The 23,597-nt window shown below is 35.4% G+C and overlaps 1 protein-coding gene across 6 annotated transcripts in view; it reads left to right on the top strand.

Moving 5' to 3' along the window:
* LOC149822661 (uncharacterized) overlaps positions 1 to 23,597 on the top strand; it is a 75,494-nt gene that overhangs the window by 37,997 nt on the left and 13,900 nt on the right. For 4 of the 6 annotated variants that reach the window (XR_016425705.1, XR_016425706.1, XR_016425704.1 and 1 more), the window contains exons 5-17: positions 5,079 to 5,241; positions 5,336 to 5,446; positions 5,949 to 7,010; positions 7,101 to 7,253; positions 7,347 to 7,446; positions 7,518 to 7,612; positions 7,686 to 7,871; positions 7,955 to 8,011; positions 8,098 to 8,169; positions 8,693 to 8,791; positions 8,937 to 9,068; positions 9,157 to 9,330; positions 9,397 to 9,563. Coding sequence is in view for 2 of the 6 variants with exons in the window: in XM_089979947.1 (XP_089836073.1) it covers positions 5,079 to 5,241; positions 5,336 to 5,446; positions 5,949 to 7,010; positions 7,101 to 7,253; positions 7,347 to 7,446; positions 7,518 to 7,612; positions 7,686 to 7,871; positions 7,955 to 8,011; positions 8,098 to 8,169; positions 8,693 to 8,791; positions 8,937 to 9,068; positions 9,157 to 9,330; positions 9,397 to 9,563; positions 10,211 to 10,241 (2,602 nt within the window). In the remaining 4 variants the exon portion in view is untranslated. Of the gene's footprint in view, positions 1 to 5,078; positions 5,242 to 5,335; positions 5,447 to 5,948; positions 7,011 to 7,100; positions 7,254 to 7,346; positions 7,447 to 7,517; positions 7,613 to 7,685; positions 7,872 to 7,954; positions 8,012 to 8,097; positions 8,170 to 8,692; positions 8,792 to 8,936; positions 9,069 to 9,156; positions 9,331 to 9,396; positions 9,565 to 10,210; positions 10,375 to 23,597 lie in introns of those variants that run through there. The other 2 variants (XM_089979947.1, XM_089979948.1) reach the window with 2 other exon arrangements.

The raw sequence follows: 23,597 nt of genomic DNA, 5'->3' as shown, positions 1-23,597 counted from the left end.
CAATAAACATGCAAGAACACACTTTCAATCCGGTAGAATACTTGATTGAATCATCAAACCACCCACACAAGGGTCAAATAAATTTGTTATTGCATAGAGACACTCATAAATGAGTTGAGAATACAAGGCCACAAGAGGCCAATTTATAATACACAAGGAGCCAAGAGGGTGCAACTCCATATGGCTATTGGGGCAGCTCCAACAGCTATACAGAGGTGTCCCATCAGTCTTAAATAAAGACAAAAATGAAAAGTAAGAAAGAACAAAAGAAAACAAAAAAATATCAGCCCCTAATGGGTTGACGCCTATTACAGTGAAAAGACTGAAATACCCCTGATGGGTATTTCAGTTTACTAAGATATGTGTGTATATATATATATATATATATATATATATATATATATATATATATATATCTTAACACACCCCCTTAAACTCATAGTGGGTATATATCTTAAGAGTGAGCTCATCTTGTGGCTTGTGCATGTTCTTTTAATGCTATGGTGGAACTCTTTGAGTGTCCACTTTGTTGATTTGGTGAACATTTTTGGGAAACCTTGTTTCTTTTCATGTTAAACTTATTTAAAAAAAATCCTTATTATCAAATCTTAAGTGACTGTGTTTTGCCCAGTGATGATTTATTGACTTAGGTACTTGTGCCTTCTTGCAACTCTTAGTGGTTTCTTTCTTTGATATTTTATATCATGATTTTTAGAGATTTTATACTTGTTGCAAAATTTCTTTTATGACATATGCGCGTTCATGATTAGAGAAAATTATGTATTAAACATCTATATGAAAGATCCTCATGAATCTTTACATACATGCCTTCATTGTCTGATAATAGACTTATGATTTAGATTAAGCTTTTTAAAACTATTATTCTTGTCTTCTTTTATTAGATCTTTGTGCCTTGGTGCACGTGTCCCTTGATTGGCGAATTTATGAAAGGTAAATCTAAAAATTTCATCTTCTCTCTGTTAATTGCTTAAAATTGAGCATAATCCTTGTTGATTGTTTGCTTGCTTGTTTAAATTTGTGAAAAATGGTCATCATGTATTGCATATAGTTGCATCAATTGACATATTGTTGTGCATATGATTGCACTATATTCATGCTAAGGTTTTTATCTACCTTTATTAAATTTGATTTGAAACTTGTTTTTTTTCAAATCGGTCATTTGATATAAACTCACCTATTTGAAAATTGATTTCCGTAAGTATTTATTGCCTTTTTATGACATTGATTTTGTCCATTACAAAATTTTATAGGGTCATTCAACATTTTTATTAAAAAAAAAATTTGTGTTCAATTTTTTTATTAAAAAAAAAATTGTTTTGGGGGGGGCGGCCCCCTAAAGACCCGTGCCGGGGAGAGCCCCCGGACCCCCCTTTGTGCAAGGGCAAAAACTCTGAATCAGACTCAACAACTTATCAACTCGACCCCTCCCCTGCACAAAGAGGGCGCAGGGAGGGGGCTCAACCTCTCCCTTGCACAAATTATATATATATATATATATATATATATATATATATATATATATATATATATATATATATATATATATATATAATTTTTTTTTGCCGCACCCCCTCACCCATGTGACATAGTGCATCATCTCTTTTGGCCTTGTTTTTGGGTTAGGGTTAGCCATTGATGTGAGTTATGTGTGCACCTCATGTCATCTTATCAATCTAAATTTTCAAAGGTTATCAGTGATGTGTTGTCACTTGTCTTGGGTCTGATTGATAGTTGATTGGCCTCTGAACTCATTATTGTTGGTATTCCGAGTTAGCCGTTGAGGTGAGTTATGCGTGCATCTCAAATCATCTTATCAATATGCAATTATCAAAGTTTATGAGTGTCGTCTTGACACCAGTCTTGGATCTGATTGATAGTTGATTGACCTTTGAATCTATATATGCTTTTGTTGATTCAAAGATGTTTGATGGGGCGAGTTGTGTGTACCTCATTTTATATCACTTTAGATTGTCAACTTATTGTTTGACTCTAATTGGTAGTTGTTTGATCTTTGGAACTGAGTGTGTTGTATCACTCATTTGTTGTATGACCATTATTATTATGAATGCTTATAACTCTGTTTATTTGTGATGGCTATTTATTTTTGAAACCATAGTGTTTCGAAAGATGATTAAAATTGATATTCTTATTGATAACATTAGTGTGTTTCTATTACAAGCTTTCTTCTCTCGAGTGTCTTCTCCTTTTTATGCCTCATATCTAAATGTTATTATATGTAGACAAGAGATGTTTGTCTACTCCTTCGTGTGTGTTGTTAGCCCATTGGTGGCATTGTGATTATACTCTTGTTGTAGTAGCTAATATACTTATGTTGAGTGTCATTATATGTAGACAGGAGATGGTTATTCATACTTTTGTGTGTTTGTTTAACCCATAAGTGGCATTGTAATTATACTCTTGTTCTAGTAGCTGATACATTCATGTTGAGTGTCATTATATATAGACAAAAGATGTTTATTCACACTTTTGTGTGTTTGTTTAGCCCATAAGTAGCATTAAGATAATACTCTTATTCTAGTAGCTGATACACTCATTTTGAGTATCATTATATGTAGACAAAAGATATTTATTCACACTTTTGTGTGTGTTTTTAGCCCATAAGTGATGCTCTTGTTCTAGTCGCCGATACACTTGATTTTTGAGGATTGGAGGTTTAGTGAGGTGATTTCTTATGGTGGTCAAACTAGTGGTTTAATTTACGAAATTCATTCATTATGATGCATGAGAGTTTTTAATCTCTTCATAATTTTTTCTAAATTTATTTGCTCTTTTATGAGAAATAGTTGTTGAAATATTTTCATGCATTTTGCATTATGCTTTAGTTGCATGAGCTATTCCATGATTGATTGTCTTGCATAATTTGCATAAGTTTATGCTTTTTCAAGCATATATTTAATAAAGCATATATTTTTTACTTGTTTGTGTTGCCTTTCGTTGGCTCTTTGTGTTGTCTCGTAGTGGACTTGTGCTTTGTACTTTTGTGCTTATATTATGCCTTCGTGCCTTTGTATTGTTCACTCTTGGACTTGTATGTGCTTTTGCACTTTGTTTTTTGTAATCCCGCATACTCCATTACATGCTTATCTAAGCATTTCATTAGTATGCTCATAGTGGCTATTGTGTACATCTGATTGCTCATGAGATTGATCTTACTTTGTATTACTTTTTGGTAAAACTGGTTCTTGTACACTCCTATTGTATTTGTGTAGATCCTTATTAGGATCCCTTTTTTTTTTGCTTGTTTTCTAAGCATGTGTTATCTCTTAAAATTAGTCAATAAGTGACCTTTTTAATTGTATGGCTAATATTGCTTCTAAAATGAAATTGATTTGTGTATTTGATTTTTCTTAAATCTTTTATTGAGTAATTGAAATCATTTCTTATCTTTCACTGTATAAAAATGATTTGCTATTTAAATATCTTTGTGAGTTACTTCTTCATGATGTTGATAATGTTGAAAATTCATGCCTCTTATGCAATAAGATGCCTTTTGTGAGAGATATATGTGTGCATGATTTTCATGAATGATTAAAGTGATAAATGATTATCGTGTTTGAAATTAATGATTTTTTTAAAATTAATTCTTTCTCTAAATATTTTTGAAAAATTGTTAAATTGACTTATTTTCTATATATATATATTTATGTGTTTGCCTATGCTCTCTCCATCTCTTGTTAGATTGCTCTTGTTTTGGTCTCTTTACTGGTTTTCTAAATATTGACGGTATTGTTGATTCTAAAGACATTTTGAGCATATAAAAAATTGATGATATTAAAGTTCCTCTGTGTAATGAAGCATATGATTAAGCACCCTCTAAATAAGCACCAAATGGAAGAAATTGTTGAAGTCTATGAAGACATTTTATGTAATGGATTTCCTCATTTTGTAACTTCAAACTTACAGTGTGACACTTTAAGTTTGAGGGAGGGTGTTAAGATGGATGTATTCTTTTGTATATATATATATATATTAATATAATATATATTTATATATTCTATACATTATATATTGTATGTATATATAAATATATATAAATATATTACATATATGATTAGTCAACATTGGTTGACTTCTAGCCATTGGAAAGGGTGTCCAACGGCTAGAAGGGGCTTTCTCTTCTCCCTTTACTCTCTTCTTCCCTCTATAAATTAGTGGGTGTGTGCATATGTGAGGTTTGAGAGAGTGTATGGGTAGTTTTTAGTGTAATGAGTGTTTTGAGTGAGGCTCTTTATAATTTTGCATTTCTTTTGTATTATTTGAATTTCATTCTTAATGAAATTATTTATTTTTCAAGTCTTGTGTTCCATTGTTATTTCTATGTATTCAAATACATTGTATTTGTCAATTCTTGATCCATTCCAGAGTTCATCGGGATTTGTGTCATTCTCATGACAATGGAATGCTGTTTCAATAAGTCAACATCATGAAATTTGCTCATACATCTTTGGGGGCAGAATCTTTAAGTTGCAGGCATGCGGTTTTTTTGAGAGAGTTTCAAATCCTGTATTGGATTCAGATGGAACTCTGTACAGAACTTCTGTATTCCTGCATATAGACTATGTGCACTTTCCACTTATAGAATCTGGTTTTATAAACTGTATATACAGATGCATACATATAACACTTGATTTGGATATCTGGAGTATGATAAGTTACACAGTGTATATTTCAGGTTCAAAGTTGTGATGTACTAGGGTATAAATTTTTTCCTTCTGCCCCTTCTGCTGGTTAATCAGATATCTTTCTGAATATGTTTTATAAATGCAGCAAATTATATACTCAATAATTTAATTGCCCTTTGCTCCACTGGTTTTTTTTTTTACCATGGTTACTCTTGAATCAAAACTTCAAGCTGGAATGAAGGTACAAAGGAAGAAAGAGGTATTGATATGTCTAAGACAGATTTTGCAGAATGATTATATGTACTAAAGTATGTTTAGTTTGGTATGTGTTAAGCTATCTATTCTTTATGCACTTAATCCTTTGTTCTGAGTGATTTTCTTATATGGCAGTTTGTGTAATTGTAAAACTTGCAGTGTTTGTGCTGGAGCTGAATATCTGTTGCAAATTGTCAAGGAATCTGTTCCTTGCAACTATCTTGACCCTGCATGTTCTATTCAAGCTAGTGAGATGGCAGTCCATATCCTTGATTATCTTTATCTGAAATTAAATGAAGTTTGCTTGGTGCAAGACGGAGAGGTTGATCAAATTTTTGCATATTGATTTCTCAGCCTTTCTTTAGGTTCTTATCAGCTTTTACATTCTGATGCTCATCATTACATCTTATTTTCAGGATGGAGCATATCACATGCTATTAATTTTGTTCATTGGCAGTTTGCAGCCACTTATACAGGGCCTTGATTCTTGGCTTTATGAGGGAATGCTTGATGATCCATTTGAAGAGGTAGCTGTTGCTTGACGCATTTATATGTGCTTCAGTTGTGTTCTGATTTGTCACTAAAATCAGCTAATGTGGAAATTATCATAGTAATGGTATTTTAGAGCTTCATTTGTATGTGACTGGTGATATTTATTTGTACATTCTAAAATATCATTATAGATACATGTATCTGGGTTGTTACATTAGGTAGGAGGTGCATCTCTTTCTCCATTAACACCTGGAGGTCTTTCATTTCATAAGATTTTATCGTAGTTAGGAATAATCTTCTCCATAGATTTTTCTAGTTTTTTGTTTGTTTCATGTTTTGTTATTCCTTTTTTTCTCCTTTGATAATTTGAAAATTGCTCCTGAAACTGGCTAAGTTTTTCGTTAGATGAAAATAATGTAGAAAATTGATACTTGAATTAATAAATTGTGGGCCTTTGATTAATAGAAATCTTTATCACCAATTATTTTTTTGTTCTTTCTATTTTCTGATTTCTTGGTATATATATTTTGTGTACAGTTGTTCTTCTATGAAAATGATGCAATAACTATTGATGAGGCTGCTTTCTGGCAAAAGGGCTATAGTTTGCGGCAATTGGCATCTCATGCTATTAACAAAAATGATAGTACTTCCACTGCTGTGAGACAAATAGCATTTGGGGAACCCTGCCCTGGGAAATCTAACTTTGACGCCAATAACATTGCTTGTCCACTCTTTTTACATGAGTTAGCCAAGCCAATTGTATCGGCTGGGAAGTCACTACAATTGTTGAGGCATGTTCCTGGGCGGAATGCTAATGTCTATGACAAAGATCAGGAGTTTGAGAAATTAAAAAGTTCTATTTTTGGTAATAAATCACAAGCTGAAGGAGATATATTGGCTACTAAACGAAAGGGCAGAAGTTTTTTGTTATTGGAAGATAAAGAACTTGAAGAGAGTTGTCTGGGCCATGAGCCAGCTGGTCAAGTGAAGCAGATGCTGCATACAAAGGGCATTGGAGGTTTGACATTGTCTGAGCTGTTCTGTGTATCCTTTATTGCATTGGTTGGTGATGACATTCACCTGTGTAAGTACTTCAATCAAGAATATCCATGGTCACCCGAGATGGCCAGCATATGTAGATCATACATGAATGTGGAAAACCTTGAAGGCAACGTTGATAAGAAGTCAACTTCAACTTTCAAGGGGAAGACCTGGTGTAGATTCTTTCTGGAAACAATTCTGCAGAAGGCTCATGTTGGCATGAAGGGAGAGAAAGTCCATAGTGTGTATGATCTGTGTGGCAAAGATGGTTTAGATATACATTCAATTAAGTATTTATCATCTCGTAATCCACCCATAACTGTATGTTATGGCCTACTGGAAAAGAACCATGCATTGTGGGATAAATTGAACATATCCACTTTCTGGTTTCTCCCTTCTTTAGATGATTGTTCACTGCGAGAGGCTATTTTTGGTAGGAATGATGAATTCATAACAACAAACTATCTTTCACGTATTGGACTTTCCAAGTCAGGCGATAACTGCATTAAAGATATGGAAACATTATATCCTTTCCCAACACTTCTTCCTTGTTTCCAGGTATTATTGCAATTCTCTTATGACGGTTGGTCGATTGGTTTAGTCATTTCCTATTGAGGCTTTGTTGTGATATCATTTATTCCTCACCAGGAAGATCTTGCTGTTATGGATTTCTTACCATACCAGAAAAATAGCACAGTTGCTTCAAGAGTACTCAGCTGGATCCAAAATTGTGAACTTAAGATACAACTACTTCCTGTGGTTATAGTTCAGGAATGCCTTGCAGTTTACATAAAGAAACAGGTTTCTTCTTGTTAGTCCAACAATGTGTAACCTGCCTTGATTATTCTCCATCTGAAATCATGCCTGCTCAAAATTTCTTGGTATGAATTCCAGGTGGATTATGTTGGTAACCAGATTCTATCAAAGTTGATGAATAGTTGGAGGCTATTGGATGAGCTTGGCATATTGCGTGCCATTTATTTATTAGGTTCAGGTATCAAATGATTTCTTTGTGGTCCTTCTGATGGATGCCATGTATGCCTAAACTGTTGTCACCATCTTCAGGTGACCTACTGCAGCAGTTCTCAGCTGTCTTATTTGACAAGTTAGATGAGGGTGAACCATGGGATGATTATTTTGAGTTGAATACCATGCTACAGGTGTGTTTGGCTTATAATCTTTTTATGTTCCTCAGTGTGAATGCTGTGAAGTGATTGTGCTTTTTGAATACAGGATTCAATTAGAAACTCTGCAGATGGTACACTTTTAAGTTCCCCAAATTCTTTAATTGTGACGATCTCAAAGCATCATAACCATGATGAGGATGAAAACCGGCCTGGCCTAGCTCCTAGTTTGCTTATTAGCAGTAGCCAATGTTTTGGAATCAATGCCTTTGACATGATTGAATTTATTTACAAGGTTTGTAATTAATGAGTGAGGTTCTATCATGTTGCATCAAGTGTCTCCTTTCTCAAAGGTTTTATATTTTTTCAATGTGATAGGTATCTTGGCCTTTGGAAGTTATCGCCAATCAAGATGCAATGAGGAAATACAATCAGGTTGGTTTTGCTTTTGGAGTTGACTGCGTGCATTCTCTATTTTTTTTGTTTTTTCTTTTTTTGCAATGATTTCCTCTTTCTTGTAGGTGTTGGCCTTCTTACTGAAGGTGAAGCGTGCAAAGTTTGTTCTCGATAAAACTCGCAGATGGATGTGGAAGGTACGCAATACATGCTTAGCAGATGTGAAAGGTGTGTGTGTGTGTGTGCATGTGCATATATGTGTGCAGGTGCATGTATGTGTGTGTGGATGCTTGCATGTGTGCACATGTGGGTGTGTTCAGGCATGCATACGTGCATTATGCATGTGTGTCTCTGTGTATGCGCATGTGTGTGTATTTGTACATGTTATCAGTCTCAATATATGTGTTGTTTGTCTTGATATATTCTTTTGAGCAAAAACTAAAAGTAGGAGGGAACTGCAGTGAGAAGCAAAACTTTTACTAAGAATTGAATGGAGCTACATGTCATCTACTTAGGTTCAGAGTAAATGAATATTATAAATGATGATTTCTGCATCCATCTTTTTCTCAGTCTTTAGTAATTTAAGACAGTTGATCTCTCTTTTCCTGAGCCTATTTTTTGTTTGTTCGAGTTTAGGGAGGCCCTGGAGTAGCCTGTTGTATTGTCACTAACAGCATGATCAGCAAAACTTACTGGTGTATATTTTGTGTTGCCACTTAGGATAGGGGCTCCTCAAATGTCAATCACAAGCACCACTTGTTACCACAGCAAAAACTTCTACATTTTGTGGATGCATTTCACCAATATGTCATGGACCGAGTAAGTTGGTTCACTATTTAATTCATATATCTTCTGCATTTTGCATATATATATTTGACCAATGTCATCAACTCAATTTTATTTGAATCTTGTCCTATAATTAGGTCAGCTACTAGTTTATGAAAATTCTTTGTACTTTAAACAGGTTCTTCATAATGCTTGGCTTGAACTCAGTGAAGGGATGGCCTCTGCCAGATCACTTGATGAGGTCATAGAAGTGCATGAGTCATATCTAATATCTATCCAGAGGCAATGCTTTGTGGCTTCAGATAAACTGGTTTGACTCTTAAAAAAGGCTTTCTGATGCTTTGAGGTCTATGGTATGTAATTCAGCGACTCACCATCTTTTTGTTGGTTACTTTCAGTTGGCATTGATTGCAAGCCGTATTAAGAGCATTCTAGGTTTGGCTCTTGATTTCCATTCTATACAACGTACTCTTTGTTGTGGCGGAGCTGCACCTTCTATCAAGGCAAGATGTGAGATGGAAGTGGATCGCATTGAAAAACAGTTTGATGACTGCATTGCCTTTCTTTTGAAGGTTCATACACTATTCCCCCCATTTTTTCTTTCTTTTGTCACAGCCTGATCTTGTGCTTCACAACAGGTTTTGTCCTCGAAAACAAATGTTGGTCACTTTCCTCATTTAGCGGATCTAGTAACCCGTATCAACTACAATTACTTCTACATGTCTGATGATGGCAGCTTGCTGACAGTGCCTGGTGTTGAAACTGCTGCTTCAAGACCAGGGAACCCAAACTTGACAGCATCTAGGTATTATCTAAGTTGAAGGCTGCACATGTTCTTTGTATAGAATTTAATCCCTTCAAATTACAGTATGTTGCCTCTTTTTTTGTGCATTTTTTCATCTGTTGGTGGGGGGCATGCTGTGGTGGGTGAGTTTTGCTGTGGGAGCATGCATGAGCTCTCTTTGTTTATATCTTATGGTAGCATAATGAAATATATAAAACAAATGTATGGTAGGAATCGCGCAGCAGAACCTAACTAAAATTTTTTACTGCAAGAAGACAAATTTTCCAGCACAAGGAAAACTAATACATGATGTATGATCTTTGCACTAAAGCCTGACAACCTGTTCCTGTTTCTGTTTCTGTGGATCTGCATAACTGAATTCAGTCCCAATTTGGATTGTACAGATAATGTCTGATCTGTCCTGATCTAGATAGTATTTGTGCCTGCAGTTAGTAAACCAGATGATTGTTTTGTGAGATGTAATCGACCTTGGAATCTGGCTTCCTTAGTGAATTCATGTGGCCAGTTTGGATATGGATATGGGCTAGATGAAATTAAGGGCCTTATAATTAGGATCCAGGTTTAGATCTGCATTCCATCTAACTCGCGGACAATGTTGTTGCTACTTCATGCAAATTACAACTCACAATCGTTAGTTCTGTTAACAGGAATAAAAGCATGGCGGAGAAGGTCAACTGAAGAATAGGCTTGTTGGATTTTCAATATCATGGGATAGTGTTGCAAGTTTTTCTTTACAGTGGTGTGTGTGTAGAGTGATGAAAACATGCTAAATGGGGTTTTCATCACTATCTGTGGTGATAACACACTTGATTTAAGCTCCAAAAGAAAAATCTAACGTTTGGATCATGTTTTAGCATATTCTGTTTGCTATATTCATGTTAAAATTGACTCAAACATGATGTTCTATACCATTTCTAAATCACTCGTATTTTCATGAATTGTAAACAGTTGTTTTTCACCTCAAAAATGAAATCTTATGGTGTATCACTAGATAAAACCTTCTAACATTAAATAAACTATGCTAAATACCATCTGTATGGCTAGATCTGCCATTTGGTGGCTAGATCCATACAAACAAGTGTACCACTCTACGGTATCATGGTACAAAACCACCATATATATATAGATAGATAGAGTTATATGGGTTAATATTTGGTGTTATTGATGTCACAAAATGACATGGATCCCGATGCACTCTGAAATGAACAACAAGAGCCAAAATATAATATATTTGAATACAAGCTCACCATAAAAAATAAAAATGGAACACAAGTATTATGAATGAATAATTTCATTGAGAATGAAATTAAAAAATACATAAGAAAATAAAAAATACAAAATAACCTCACTACAAAACACTCGTAACACTCACAAATAACCTAGATCTACCCATCACTCTCTCAACCTTCACACATCCACCCATCCACCATTATATAGAGAAAGAGGAGAGAAGAAAGAGTAAAGAGAGAGCCTATCTATCCGTTGGTGAGGGTCCAATGACTAGTTTGACTAGCCGTTAGACCTATTCCAACAGCTAGTTAAAGTCAACCCAAGTTGACTTATAATATATATAATATATACATTATATATATATATACATACGTATATATAAAATATTACATTCATCTTAACATCCCCACTCAAACTTACAGTGACTCACTGTAAGTTTGCAAATACAAATAAAGGACCCATTATATTAAAAGTTTTCATTTGACTTCATCAAGTTATCCATTCATTGCTTCCTCAAGGGGTACTCTTTGATCTTTAAACATATGCTCTATTATACAAAGGGTCTTTAGGGTCTTCAGTATCATTAATACTTGAGAACTATGTCACAGGGACCCGGGAAACCGGGTGATGCACCGGCGTCGACGCGATGCGACATGGGTGCACGTGCGGGTGCGGCACCCGGTGCGGTCAACCCAACCCTGGGTGCGTTGACCGCACCCAGGGTCATTTGTGTCCAATTTGTATATTAATTTTTTTTTCTGCCCGATAAAATATGCTGCGGAGGGGAGGATTAGGGCAATTTTTTTTTGCCCTAATCCTCCCTTCCTCTCCTCCCGACCTCCTCCTGAAGCCGACGCCGATCGACCTCCGCCGGACCCCGTCACCGCCGTCGACCGCTCCGCCGAACCTCTCCTCCTCAGGTACGCTCTCTCTTCTCCGACTCCCTCTATTCTCCTCCTCTCCTCTTCGACCCCTCCCCTGCACAAAGAGGGTGCAGGGAGGGGGCTCAGCCCCTCCCCTGCCAACAGAGAGTGCAGGGAGGGGGCTCGGCCCCTCCCCTGCATAAAGAGGGAGGACAAGGAGGGGGCTTGGCCCCCCTGCACACAGAGAGCGCAGGGAGGGGCTCGACCCCTCCCCTGCCAACAGGGAGCGCAGGGAGGGGTCTCGACCCCTCCCTTGCACAAATTATATATATATATATATATATATATATATATATATATATATATATATATATATATATATATATATATATATATTGCCGCACCCCCGCACCCAAGTTTTTTGAAAGTGCCGCACCCTCGCACCCATGTGACATAGCTTGAGAAGCTGTAAATAGAGCTAACAAAAGATCCCAACTATACATACACATATATATCATAAACCATAAAAGAAAATTTCAACATTAACTATGTATATTATGGAGAGAGGATGGCCAAATACACCAAAAATACAATATATAGAAAATATTTAATAAGACAATTTAACAACTTTTTTAAAAATATTAAAAAAAAATTGACATTAATTTTGAAAAATTAAAAATTTTGAAAAAATATTAATTTTGAAAAATTAATAATTTTTAAAAATTATTATTTTTTAAAAATTATTAATTTTAAGAAATCATCGTTCTTAATTCATAAGAGAACATAATTGCATATTATCAAAAAAAGGAGAGATACATGCATAAAATATCTCAAAGATAAGTTTATTAATCACTTTAAACATTCATGAAAGCGTGCATTATTCATGGTCAATACACACATATATTTATCACTTGAATGCATAAAAGGCATGGAATATGGATTTTCAAACAATCATTAAATGCCATAAATAAATAACTTGCAAAGGAGTTTAATCCATACAATGAAAAATATTCATAAAGAAGGGTTTTTCAAAAACAAGTAGCCATATTAAATGCACAACAGAAATAATGAGGAAGTTCAAAATCCCACATACAAATCATAACAAGAGATATTTTGTAATAATGGCAAACATTGTCTCCAAGAGATGAAATGACTCAAACTGATCATAACAATTTAAATCTCAACAATAGAAACAATATCTATAAATGCATTCAAAATATAGCATCCTATGCAGCCAAGGCATATCATAATGTAAATCATGCAAGACAACCCCTCATGGAACAAATTTAAAAATATCCTTAATCATGCAATTAAATGCAAAATGTATTTTCAATAGCCATTTTCTATACAAGGGCAAATAAGTGAAAAATTTTAAAACTTTTATGGAGAGATTTAAAAATCCCACAAATATCAATAAATGATATTTTACAAACCTCAATAATAGTTCTACCACTACAAACAATCACCTTACTAGACCTCCAAACCTCAAAATTTAAGTGTATCAGCTACTAGAACAAGATCTCAATACAAAATGTCAGTCATTACCAAACCAATAACTATGCACAAACAAACTGGTAATCGAAACTGAACACAAATGTCAACAATAATCATTCTCATGACCATGCATAGGCAATACAGGTTCACTGACAATATAAGATCAAACGCAAATGTCAGCAATAATCATTCCAGACTTCCAGTGACCATGCACCGACAATACAAACTCCTTGACAATACAAACCAGCTACAACCACAAGAAGTGCATAACACTGTTAAAATGTAATGATCTTTATATATATATATATATATATATATATGTAAATGTATCTCTCCATATATATATATATATAAATATATTTTCAAAACCTGATAAAGGGTATTTCGGTCATCTAGCATTTTTGCGCATATTCTCAAATGAGAATATGACTGTACTCTCTTTCTTGCTTTTATTTCTTTTCAGTTTTTCTTTTTAGTTTTTTGTCTTTTGTGTCACATGGGGGGGCTCCCAACATACACGTTGGAGTCCCCTCCAACGGTTATATTTATAACCGTTGGAGGGGCTCCAACGTATTGTAATAAAGTGCCAAATGAAAAGGGCGAAGTCTCCAAGCGAAAGCACGGAAGCACGCACATACACAAGAGGCCACAAAAGGGCAAAATAAACCACAAAAGTGGTCAAGCACAAAAAGAGGTAAAAAATATATTTCACTTCATAGAATGCTTCACAAGAAGCTTAGGAAATACATGGGGCCATGCCCCTTATTTATACACAGCAAGGGACCCAAGGAGGGGCTCCCATAGAGTCGTTGGAGCCCCTCCAACGGTCATATTTATGACCGTTGGAGGGGTCCAACGACTCTATGTGGACCCCTCTCAAATGAAAAACGAAAAACTAAAAAAACAAAAAGGAAAAAGAATAAAGGAAAAAGAAAGAAAGAAAAGAAAGCATATCAATGATATGCGTGTTCAGATAAAATGACAGAAATACCCCTATCGGGTTTTACAAAATAAATATATATATATATATATATATATATATTTATATATGTAGATAGACACATAGACATATATAGATTATATATATGTGTATGTGTCGTAATCTATATATATATATATATATCATATTTTAACACCCCCCTTCAAACACACGGTGAAATCACCGAGAGTTTGCTAAGAAGGAAGTAGAAGCAAGGCGAAGGCAAAGCTTTGGTGAAGAAGTCCGCCAACTGATATTCGGTAGGAACATATGGGAGTTGAATGGTGCCTCGTAAGAACTCATCTCGAACATAATGACAGTCCATCTCAATATGCTTCGTTCGTTCATGAAAAGTGTGATTGCTAGCAATATAAATAGAGCTCTTGTTGTCACAACACAACTTTGAAGGAGTTGAGAATGAGACACCCATATCTTTAAGTAAGCTTCTTAACCATATAATCTCAGTTGTGGTAGTGGCCATCGCACGATATTCTGCTTCGGTAGATGAGAGAGAAACTTTACGCTGCTTCTTACACCTCCAGGAGATAAGCGACTCACCAAGAAACACGCAATAACCTGTGGTAGAAATATGATCATTGGGGTTACCCCCCCAATCAGAGTCAGTATACGCAAGTAAAGTAAGAGGTGAAAAAGAGGATAAGAATACTCCCTTAGTTATGGAATTTTTTAAGTATCTGATAATCCTCATTACTGCTGCCATGTGAGAAGTGGTAGGAGCAGTCTGAAATTGGCTTGCACTATGAACTGCATGTGAAATGTCAGGCCTGGTGATAGATAAATATGTTAGAGATCCAATCAATTGACGATAAGGTGTGGGGTATGCTAAAGGAGTGCCATCATTGGCTCTCATCTTGGCATTGATCACTTCTGGAGTCTCCACCCTTTTGTCATCTGTCAGCCCAGACCTAGCAATAATGTCATAGGCAAGTTTCATCTGAGATAGGACATACCCCTTGGGGGAGTATGCGACTTCAATTCCTAAGAAATACCTTAGAAAACCCAGATCAGACATATCAAAATTTTTCTTAAGAATATTTTTAATAAGATCAATACCTTTCTTATCATTACCTGTGATAATCATGTCATCAACATATAATAACAAAATTGTTATGTATTCATTAGAAGATTTAACAAACAAAGCAGTATCTGTGTAACATGAGGAGAAACCATTATCAAGAACTACTTTGCTAAAAAGATCATACTAAGCTTTTGGTACTTGTTTTAAACCATAAAGAGCTTTGTTTAATCTTAGAATATTGCCTTTCCCAATTTCAAGACCCGGCGGAGGGTCCATAAGAACTTCTTCACAGAGAGTTCCATTTATGAACGCATTTTTAACATCAAGTTGATATACCGGCCATTGTTTGATGGATGCTAAATCAATTAGGGTTCGTACACTAGTCATTCTGGCTACAGGAGCAAAGGTTTCTTCATAATCAATCTCATATTCTTGGGCGTAGCCTTTTGTAACCAAGCAAGCTTTGTATCTGTCAAGAGACCCATCACATTTGGTTTTGACTTTATATACCCATCTACACCCAATTGCCTTTTTTCCTAAAGGTTGAGGAATAATGCTCCAGGTTTGGGCCTTGTTAAGAGCCTCTAATTCGATTTTCATAGCTTTAATCCAATGTGGGTGATCTTTAGCTTCCTTGAATGAGGTAGGCTCATGATACGAATGTATTAACATGAGGCAGGTCCTATAATTCGGAGAAAAAGATTCATAAGACACAAATTTTTGTGGTGGCCTACTAGTACGAGAAGATCTCCTAGGTGGATTGTTGTCAATAGATTCTTCTAAAGAGAAGTCTTGAGAGTATCTGTTAATAGCAGTTTGATGTTCATTTCCTATCCGCCGGGTATATACATTTATATCATTAAGGTTTTCATTTTGGGAAGTATTATCATGTTGTGGTATATCATTATAATGTAAAATTCCATCACAACTAGTATCACAAGTAATTGCCTCAGGGGACTCAATTCTAGGAGCTAAGTCGAATAGAAAAGAATAATCGATGTCTTCCTTAGATGTGTGGATATCGAAACCGTTTTGTTCTTCAATGAAATTTACATTTCTCGACACATATAGTTTATTGTTTCGAATATCATAGCATCTATAGCCTTTTTTATTCTCACCATAGCCAATGAACACACATTCAATAGCTTTAGGTGACAACTTATCTTGTCCTTGACTAAGTACAAAACATTTGCATCCAAAGATTCTTAGTCTATTAAAATCTGGAATAATTTTAAATAATTTTTCAAAGGGCGAAACATTTTTTAAGGAAGAAGAGGGCATACGATTTACAAGATATGTTGCGGTAAGAAGAGCTTCGGCATAAAAGTTTTTAGGAACATTTTTAGACACAAGAAGAGTTCTTGTGGTTTCGATTAAATGTCTATGCTTCCTTTCCGCAAGACCATTTTGTTGCGGAGTTTTAGGACAAGATCGTTGGTGAAAAATTTCATTTGTTTTAAAATAATTTTGAAAATCTTTAGACATGTACTCTCCTCCCGAGTCGGATCTAAAAGTGGCTATATTGTGTTGGAATTGATTTTGAACAAGAGCGTGAAACTCTTTAAAATTAGTGAAGACATCGGATTTATTCTTGATAATGTAAACCCATGTGTATCTAGTAAAATCATCAATAAAAGAAACATATTAAGAGAAGCCCCCTTTGGACATAACGGGTGCCGGTCCCCATACATCGGAATGCACAAGTTCAAAGGGCCTTTTTGACACAAAATTCCTATGAGAATATGAAAGAGAGTGAATTTTCCCAAGAATACAATCATTGCATGTAAATGTATTTGTATTACAAATTTTTTCCAAAAACGGAAAAAGGTATAACTTGGAAATACTAGGGTGTCCAAGTCTCTTATGCCAAGTCTCAATATCTTTGGATTGAACATGATTACAAAATGATTTGGATGGCAAAGACAAAAAATCCATATTGTAAAGGTCCCCTCTTCTATGGCCTTGCCCAATCCGCTTCCCGGACCGGAGATCCTGCACATATGAAAACGAGACATTACATTCAAAATCGGTAATTTGAGAGACGGAAAAAAGATTTAGATTAAGTTTTGGAATAATTCGGATTTTGGGAACAAAAAATTCTTTGTTTTGGTCATAAGTTTTCTCAAGGTTTCCAATGCCTTCAACATTTAAAGTTGTTCCATCGACAGTGGATACATATGATTTAAATTTATTGAGACTTGGTTTTGATAAAAGTGATGCATTTGGAGTCATATGGAAAGAGACACCCGAATCAAGAATCCAAGAAGTCATACTTGGAAAAGAGGAGATGGCGGCACCGGAAGTGGAAGGTGAAGAGGATGATGTAGAGGCGTTCATCTTTATAAATTGTTGAAGAGTTTCGATTAGATGAGCGATGGACTCCTTTATGTCACCATCCTTCTTTGAATCTTCATTGACGATTGGAGGAGTTTCCCCCACAAAAGCCACCTTCTTTTTGAATCTAGGGCAATCGGGACGAATATGACCCGATTCATTACAATTATGACAAATGATTTTTCTTCCTCCACCACCATTATTCTTCCAAAAATGTGGTGGTTTATATGATCTTACATTGTTGCCGGGTCTAGACACGACATGCACTTCATCAACATCTCTTTTCAAGGCCAAACGAGTTTCTTCTTGACATAAGTCAGCCAAAATATCGCTTAGAGGAGTAGAGACCCTATGAAGTAGAGATCCTCTAAGTTGTTCAAATTCGGGACGAAGCCCATGAATAAATTGAAAGAACCTCTCTTTTTTCATTTGCTCTTGTCTCATGGCAATAACACTTCCTTCCCATTGCGGTTCGAGAAGGACAAGTTCATCCTATAAAAAGGATATGGCACTATAGTAGTTCCCAATGCTCATATCACCTTGCTTGGTAGCTCTTACCTTTTCTTGTAGAAAAAAATGCCTATCAAGGTCTCTTTGGGTGTACATGCCTTTCATAAAAAACCATGCTTCATTAGCCTTTTTGAATTTTGCAAGGTTTGCACAAATCTTCAATTCGACATTGTTCATGAACCATGCTAAGATTTTAGCATGCTCACTTTCCCAATCTTCCATTTTAGAAGAGTAATCAAGAATGGCCTTTTCCTTTTCTTCTTCGTTTAAAGCTTTTTCCTCACCTCCTTCAAATTTAGTTAACTTCAATTGTGGTTCCGGAATGGTTCCACATACGTAACCCCAAAGCTTTTTACCTTTGAGATTATTCTCCATAGCGGCCGCCCACATGCGGTAATTGGTCCCATCCAATTTGAATGAGATCGATTTTTGCATCTTTGTTGGCCATTTATAGAAAAAGAATTTATAAGACAAGAGAGAGGAGATGTATTACTTGTCAAGGGAGGATCCGATGAAGCCTTCTTAACCAAGGCTCTGATACCATGTAATAAAGTGCCAAATGAAAAGGGCGAAGTCTCCAAGCGAAAGCACGCACATACACAAGAGGCCACAAAAGGGCAAAATAAACCACAAAAGTGGTCAAGCACAAAAAGAGGTAAAAAATATATTTCACTTCATAGAATGCTTCACAAGAAGCTTAGGAAATACATGGGGCCATGCCCCTTATTTATACACAGCAAGGGACCCAAGGAGGGGCTCCCATAGAGTCGTTGGAGCCCCTCCAACGGTCATATTTATGACTGTTGGAGGGGTCCAACGACTCTATGTGGACCCCTCTCAAATGAAAAAAGAAAAACTAAAAAAACAAAAAGGAAAAAGAATAAAGGAAAAAGAAAGAAAGAAAAGAAAGCATATCAATGATATGCGTGTACAGATGAAATGACAGAAATACCTTATCGGGTTTTACAAAATAAATATATATATATATATATGTAGATAGACACATAGACATATATATATTATATATATGTGTATGTGTCGTAATCTATATATATATATATATACATCATATTTTAACACGTATATGTTGGAGCTCCCCCACACTCCTCCAACATGTATAAAAAGGGGTGCTCCCCTTCTTGTTTCCTTATGCTTTTATAACGGCCCTTTTGGGACCCAATATATTGAAGTTGATATTTTTTACTTTTGTGCATTTGTATCCGTGCCTTTGTGCACTTGTGAGAAGTTCTCTTTTTGTGCCTTTGTGCACACCTCGTATTTCTAGCATTGTGATTATACACAAAATCTCTTTTTATAGAGATTTTTACATGGTATCAGAGCAAGGTTTAAAGAAGAAAGATCGTGTGGTTCTTCACATTCTTGGGTGCCTCAAAAAATGTGCCTTCAAGTTATTGGAAATTGGCGTGAATCCATTCCTTTGTTCAATATTTTAGAAGGCTTCTTCGTCAAGTAAGACCTAAATCTCTATTGTGGTATGTATCTTTTTTCACCCTCTCTCCTCTCTAATGGGCGAAAAAGACTCACTTTTCTCTTGGGTTTAAACTCAATGGCTCAAACTATCATGTTTGGGCCGGAAACATGGAAGCCCATATTAAAGGAAATGAACTTTGGGGATATGTTCAAAGTTCAATAACGGAACCCAAACCAAAAATTACGATGGTTGAAAGAGGAGAAATAAAAATTCTTGAAGGTGAAGAAAGACAAAAGGCTCTTAAAGAATATTCAAAGAAACACGAGGAATGAAAAATGAGAAATTTCAAGATCCTATCTTATATCTTCTCATCCGTTGAAACCAAGATCAATGCCAACATCATCAAATTCAAGAAAGCCTCCGAAGCTTGGCAATATCTTGAGAAGATGTATACTTCACGAGAATTGTCTCACAAGTACTATCTTCAAAAGAGGGCCTTGACCCTATAACAAAATGAGATGTCTATTCAAGAGTACTTTGCCGAATTATCCTCTATTGGGGATGAACCTGCCATGCTTGAGCCCAAGTGGAGTGGCGAAGCTATTGAACTTATATACAAGCAATTAGAGAAATATCACTTTTTTAACTTTCTAAATGGTCTTAGACCCGAATTTAAACAAATTCAGTCCTCTCTTCTATCTTCTTTCACATCTCCTTCCATTGAAGATGTTATTACCAAGTTAAGTGGAGAAGAAACTCGTATGAGAATTAGCAAGCAAAATCCAAGTGTTCTTGCAATGCCCACAAATCAGGATGAGTGTGATGGTGCAAATGCTGTTTCTAGGCCTGGGAACAACTTGAGGACATATAAACCCTCCTCATTTTAAAAGCCAAAATCGAGGTAGTCAAGGCGGAAGAATGAATTATAGCCAAATTGTGTGTCACTTTTGCAAAGAGCCGAGTCATATCAAACCGGTTTGTCCTAAGTGGAAAAAATTACTAGCAATGGCCACCACATCTCAACCACAAAAAGCGGAATCTACAAATGAAGCTCTATCTCTAAATCAATTTGTGGAAGCTCTTCAACCTCTTCTTAAGGGAGCTATTTCCGGTGCCGCCGTATCTACTCCTCCTTCAGGTAAAACTTCTTGGCTTTTAGACTCTGGTGCTTCTTTTCCGGTGCCGCCAAACATTTTCTCTCTTTTCGAATATTTTGAAAGTTCGTCACCATCTTTTGTTTCAACCGCGGATGGCACTTCTCTTAAAATTAAGGAAATTGAAAATTTTAAAACCCAAAAACTTCTTTATTCTAAAAATTAGATTTATACCAAAATTGAATTTGAACTTACTTTCCATCTCTCAACTCTCGGACCTTGGGTGTGACATTCAATTCTCATCTAATAAATGTTTAATACAGGATCACTGGTCCAGGAGGTTGATTGGGGAAGGCTCTAGGAAGAGAGACTTATATTATGTGGACTCTCTTCAAATTCCTAAAACCCCTTTTTGTAATGTGGCCCAACATAAAGACATAAATGTTTGGCACAAAAGACTTGGTCATCCGAATATCACCAAGTTATCTTATTTGGATTTTGCTAAAAAACTTTGTAAAAGTACTTTCTCTTGTAATAATTGCATTCTTAGAAAAATGAGAAGTATGCCTTTTGAACAAAGATCTATGTTTACCACTAAACCTTTTGAAATGATTCATTTGGATGTTTGGGGACCGACACCCGTCATATCAAAGGGAGGTTTTGCCTATTATGTGATTTTTGTGGATGACTTTTCACGATATTGTTGGATATATTTTCTCAAACATAAGCATGAAGTCTTTACATGTTTTAAATCATATCATATGATGATCAAACATTAATTTAATAGTAATTTAAAGATATTTAGGATCGATTTTGAAGGTGAATATTTATCTAATGAATTTAAGAAATATCTTGAAGACTATAGTATTTTCAATCAAAGATCGTGTCCTAAGACCCCACAACAAAATGGTTTGGCCGAAAGGAAACATAGGCATATCATTGAAACCACTAGAATCCTTCTTATTTCCCAAAGTATTCTAAAAATTTTTTGGGCCGAGATGGCTCTTGCTTCTGTTTATCTTATTAATCGTCTTCCATTAAAAAATTTAGATAAAATCTCTCATTTTGAGACTATATAAAAAAACTCAATTATAATAGATTGAGAGTTTTTGGTTGTAAGTGCTTTGTCCTTACAGATAAAAATGATAAACTCTCACCTAAAGCCATTCCTTGTGCCTTTCTTGGCTATTCCGAACCCAAAAAGGGTTTCGATGTCATGATACTAAGAATGATAAGTTATATGTCTCAAGGAATGTAACTTTTTTGAAAAATTATAGTGGTTTTGAAAAGAATGAATCTCATTTAGAAAATGCTGACTATTCTTTTCTTTTTTATCTATTATCTAAAGTTGATATCTCTAGCGATGATGAATCAACATATAACAGTGATAATGAAGTGGTTGAAATCAACAACAACTCTAACCCTACTACCTTTCAAAAATAAAATATAACTAGAGATCCTGTCACCTATACTCATAGAGATAGACGCACCTTTAGAAGTGCTATTGAGCAATATAGTGAACCTAGCAAATCTATCTCCGCACATGATTCAAATCCTAGAAGAACTAAAAGAACTAGAAGAATTCCCTCTAGATTCGTATCCTTTGATTTTTTTTCTCCTAAATATCAGGCTTGCTTAAGTGTCGTTCACTCATATTTTGAACCAAAATTTTTTGAAGATGCCAAACGATGTCTTGAATTGAGAGAAGCCATGGAAAGTGAACTCAAAACGCTTAGGAAAGCCAACACTTGGAAATTTCAAACACTTTCCAGTGGAAAGAAAACTATAGGATGCTTTAGTGTTCAAAGTCAAAACCAAGAGTGATGAATCTCTTGAGAGGTATAAAGCTCATCTCGTAGCTAAAGAATATAGTAAAGAATACGAGATTGACTATGAAGAGACATTTGCTCCATTAGCTCGTATGGTTATTGTCATATGTCTCATCACCATTGTTTTCATTAAAAAATGGAATATCTACCAAATGGATGTCAAAAATGCCTTTTTAAATGGTGATCTTAATGAAAAAGTCTATATGGATGCTCCACCTAGTATGAAAATTCCTAAAAATAAAGTTTTTCGTCTTCGTAAAGATCTTTATGGCTTGAAACAAGCTCTCAAAGCTTGACACGATAGGTTTAACAATGTAATGACTGAAAATGGTTTCTCTTCATGCTATACTGACACTGCATTATTTGTTAAGAAATCTGATACAGGGATTGTTACATTACTGTTATATGTTGATGATATGTTAATAATAGGTGATGATACCAAAAGAATCAAGAATATTAAATCTATCTTGACTTCAAAATTTGAAATGTTAGATTTGGGATTTCTGACATATTTTTTGAGAATTGAGGTTGCCTATTCTCACAAAGGCTATTTTTTGTCTCGAACTAAACTTGCTTGTGAGATTCTTGACAGACCAAGAATCACAGATGACGAGGTCTCTGAAACTCCTGAAATAGTAGGTTCAAGGTTGAAGATTGATGATGGGATTCTCCTAAAAGATCCCACACCTTACCGGCAACTGGTTGGATCTTTAACGTATCTCAACATTACGAGGCCTGATATTTCTCATGCAGTATATATTGCTAGTCAATTTCAACATGCACTTACTACAGTTCATATGAGCGTCATTCTCCACATCATCAGATACATAAAGGGTACAATGAACAAGGAGGTATTTCTATCTTCTTTTTCTGAATTAAATTTAATTGCTTATACTGACTCTGATTGGGGAGGTGACCCGAATAACTATCACTTCACCACTAGTTTTTGCATCTTTTTAGGGGAATCTTTAATCTCTTAGAGATGCAAGAAACAACAGAAGTTCTCTCTTTCATCCACAGAAGCCGAATATAGAGCCATGGCATCTACTACCATGGAGATAGTTTGGATTCACAACTTGCTGGAAGATATGAATATTCAAGTTCAAGGGCCCACAAAACTGTGTTGTGATAATAAAAGTTTAATTTACATTGCCAAAAATCACACATTTCATGAGCGCACGAAGCATATTGAGATGGACTGTCACTATGTTCGTGAATAATACTTAAGAA

Source organism: Nuphar pumila, chromosome 11 (assembly GCF_984573655.1).
Source record: "Nuphar pumila chromosome 11, dmNupPumi1.hap1.1, whole genome shotgun sequence".
Lineage (NCBI taxonomy): Eukaryota > Viridiplantae > Streptophyta > Magnoliopsida > Nymphaeales > Nymphaeaceae > Nuphar > Nuphar pumila.
This window is presented reverse-complemented; position numbering and strand designations above follow the sequence as displayed.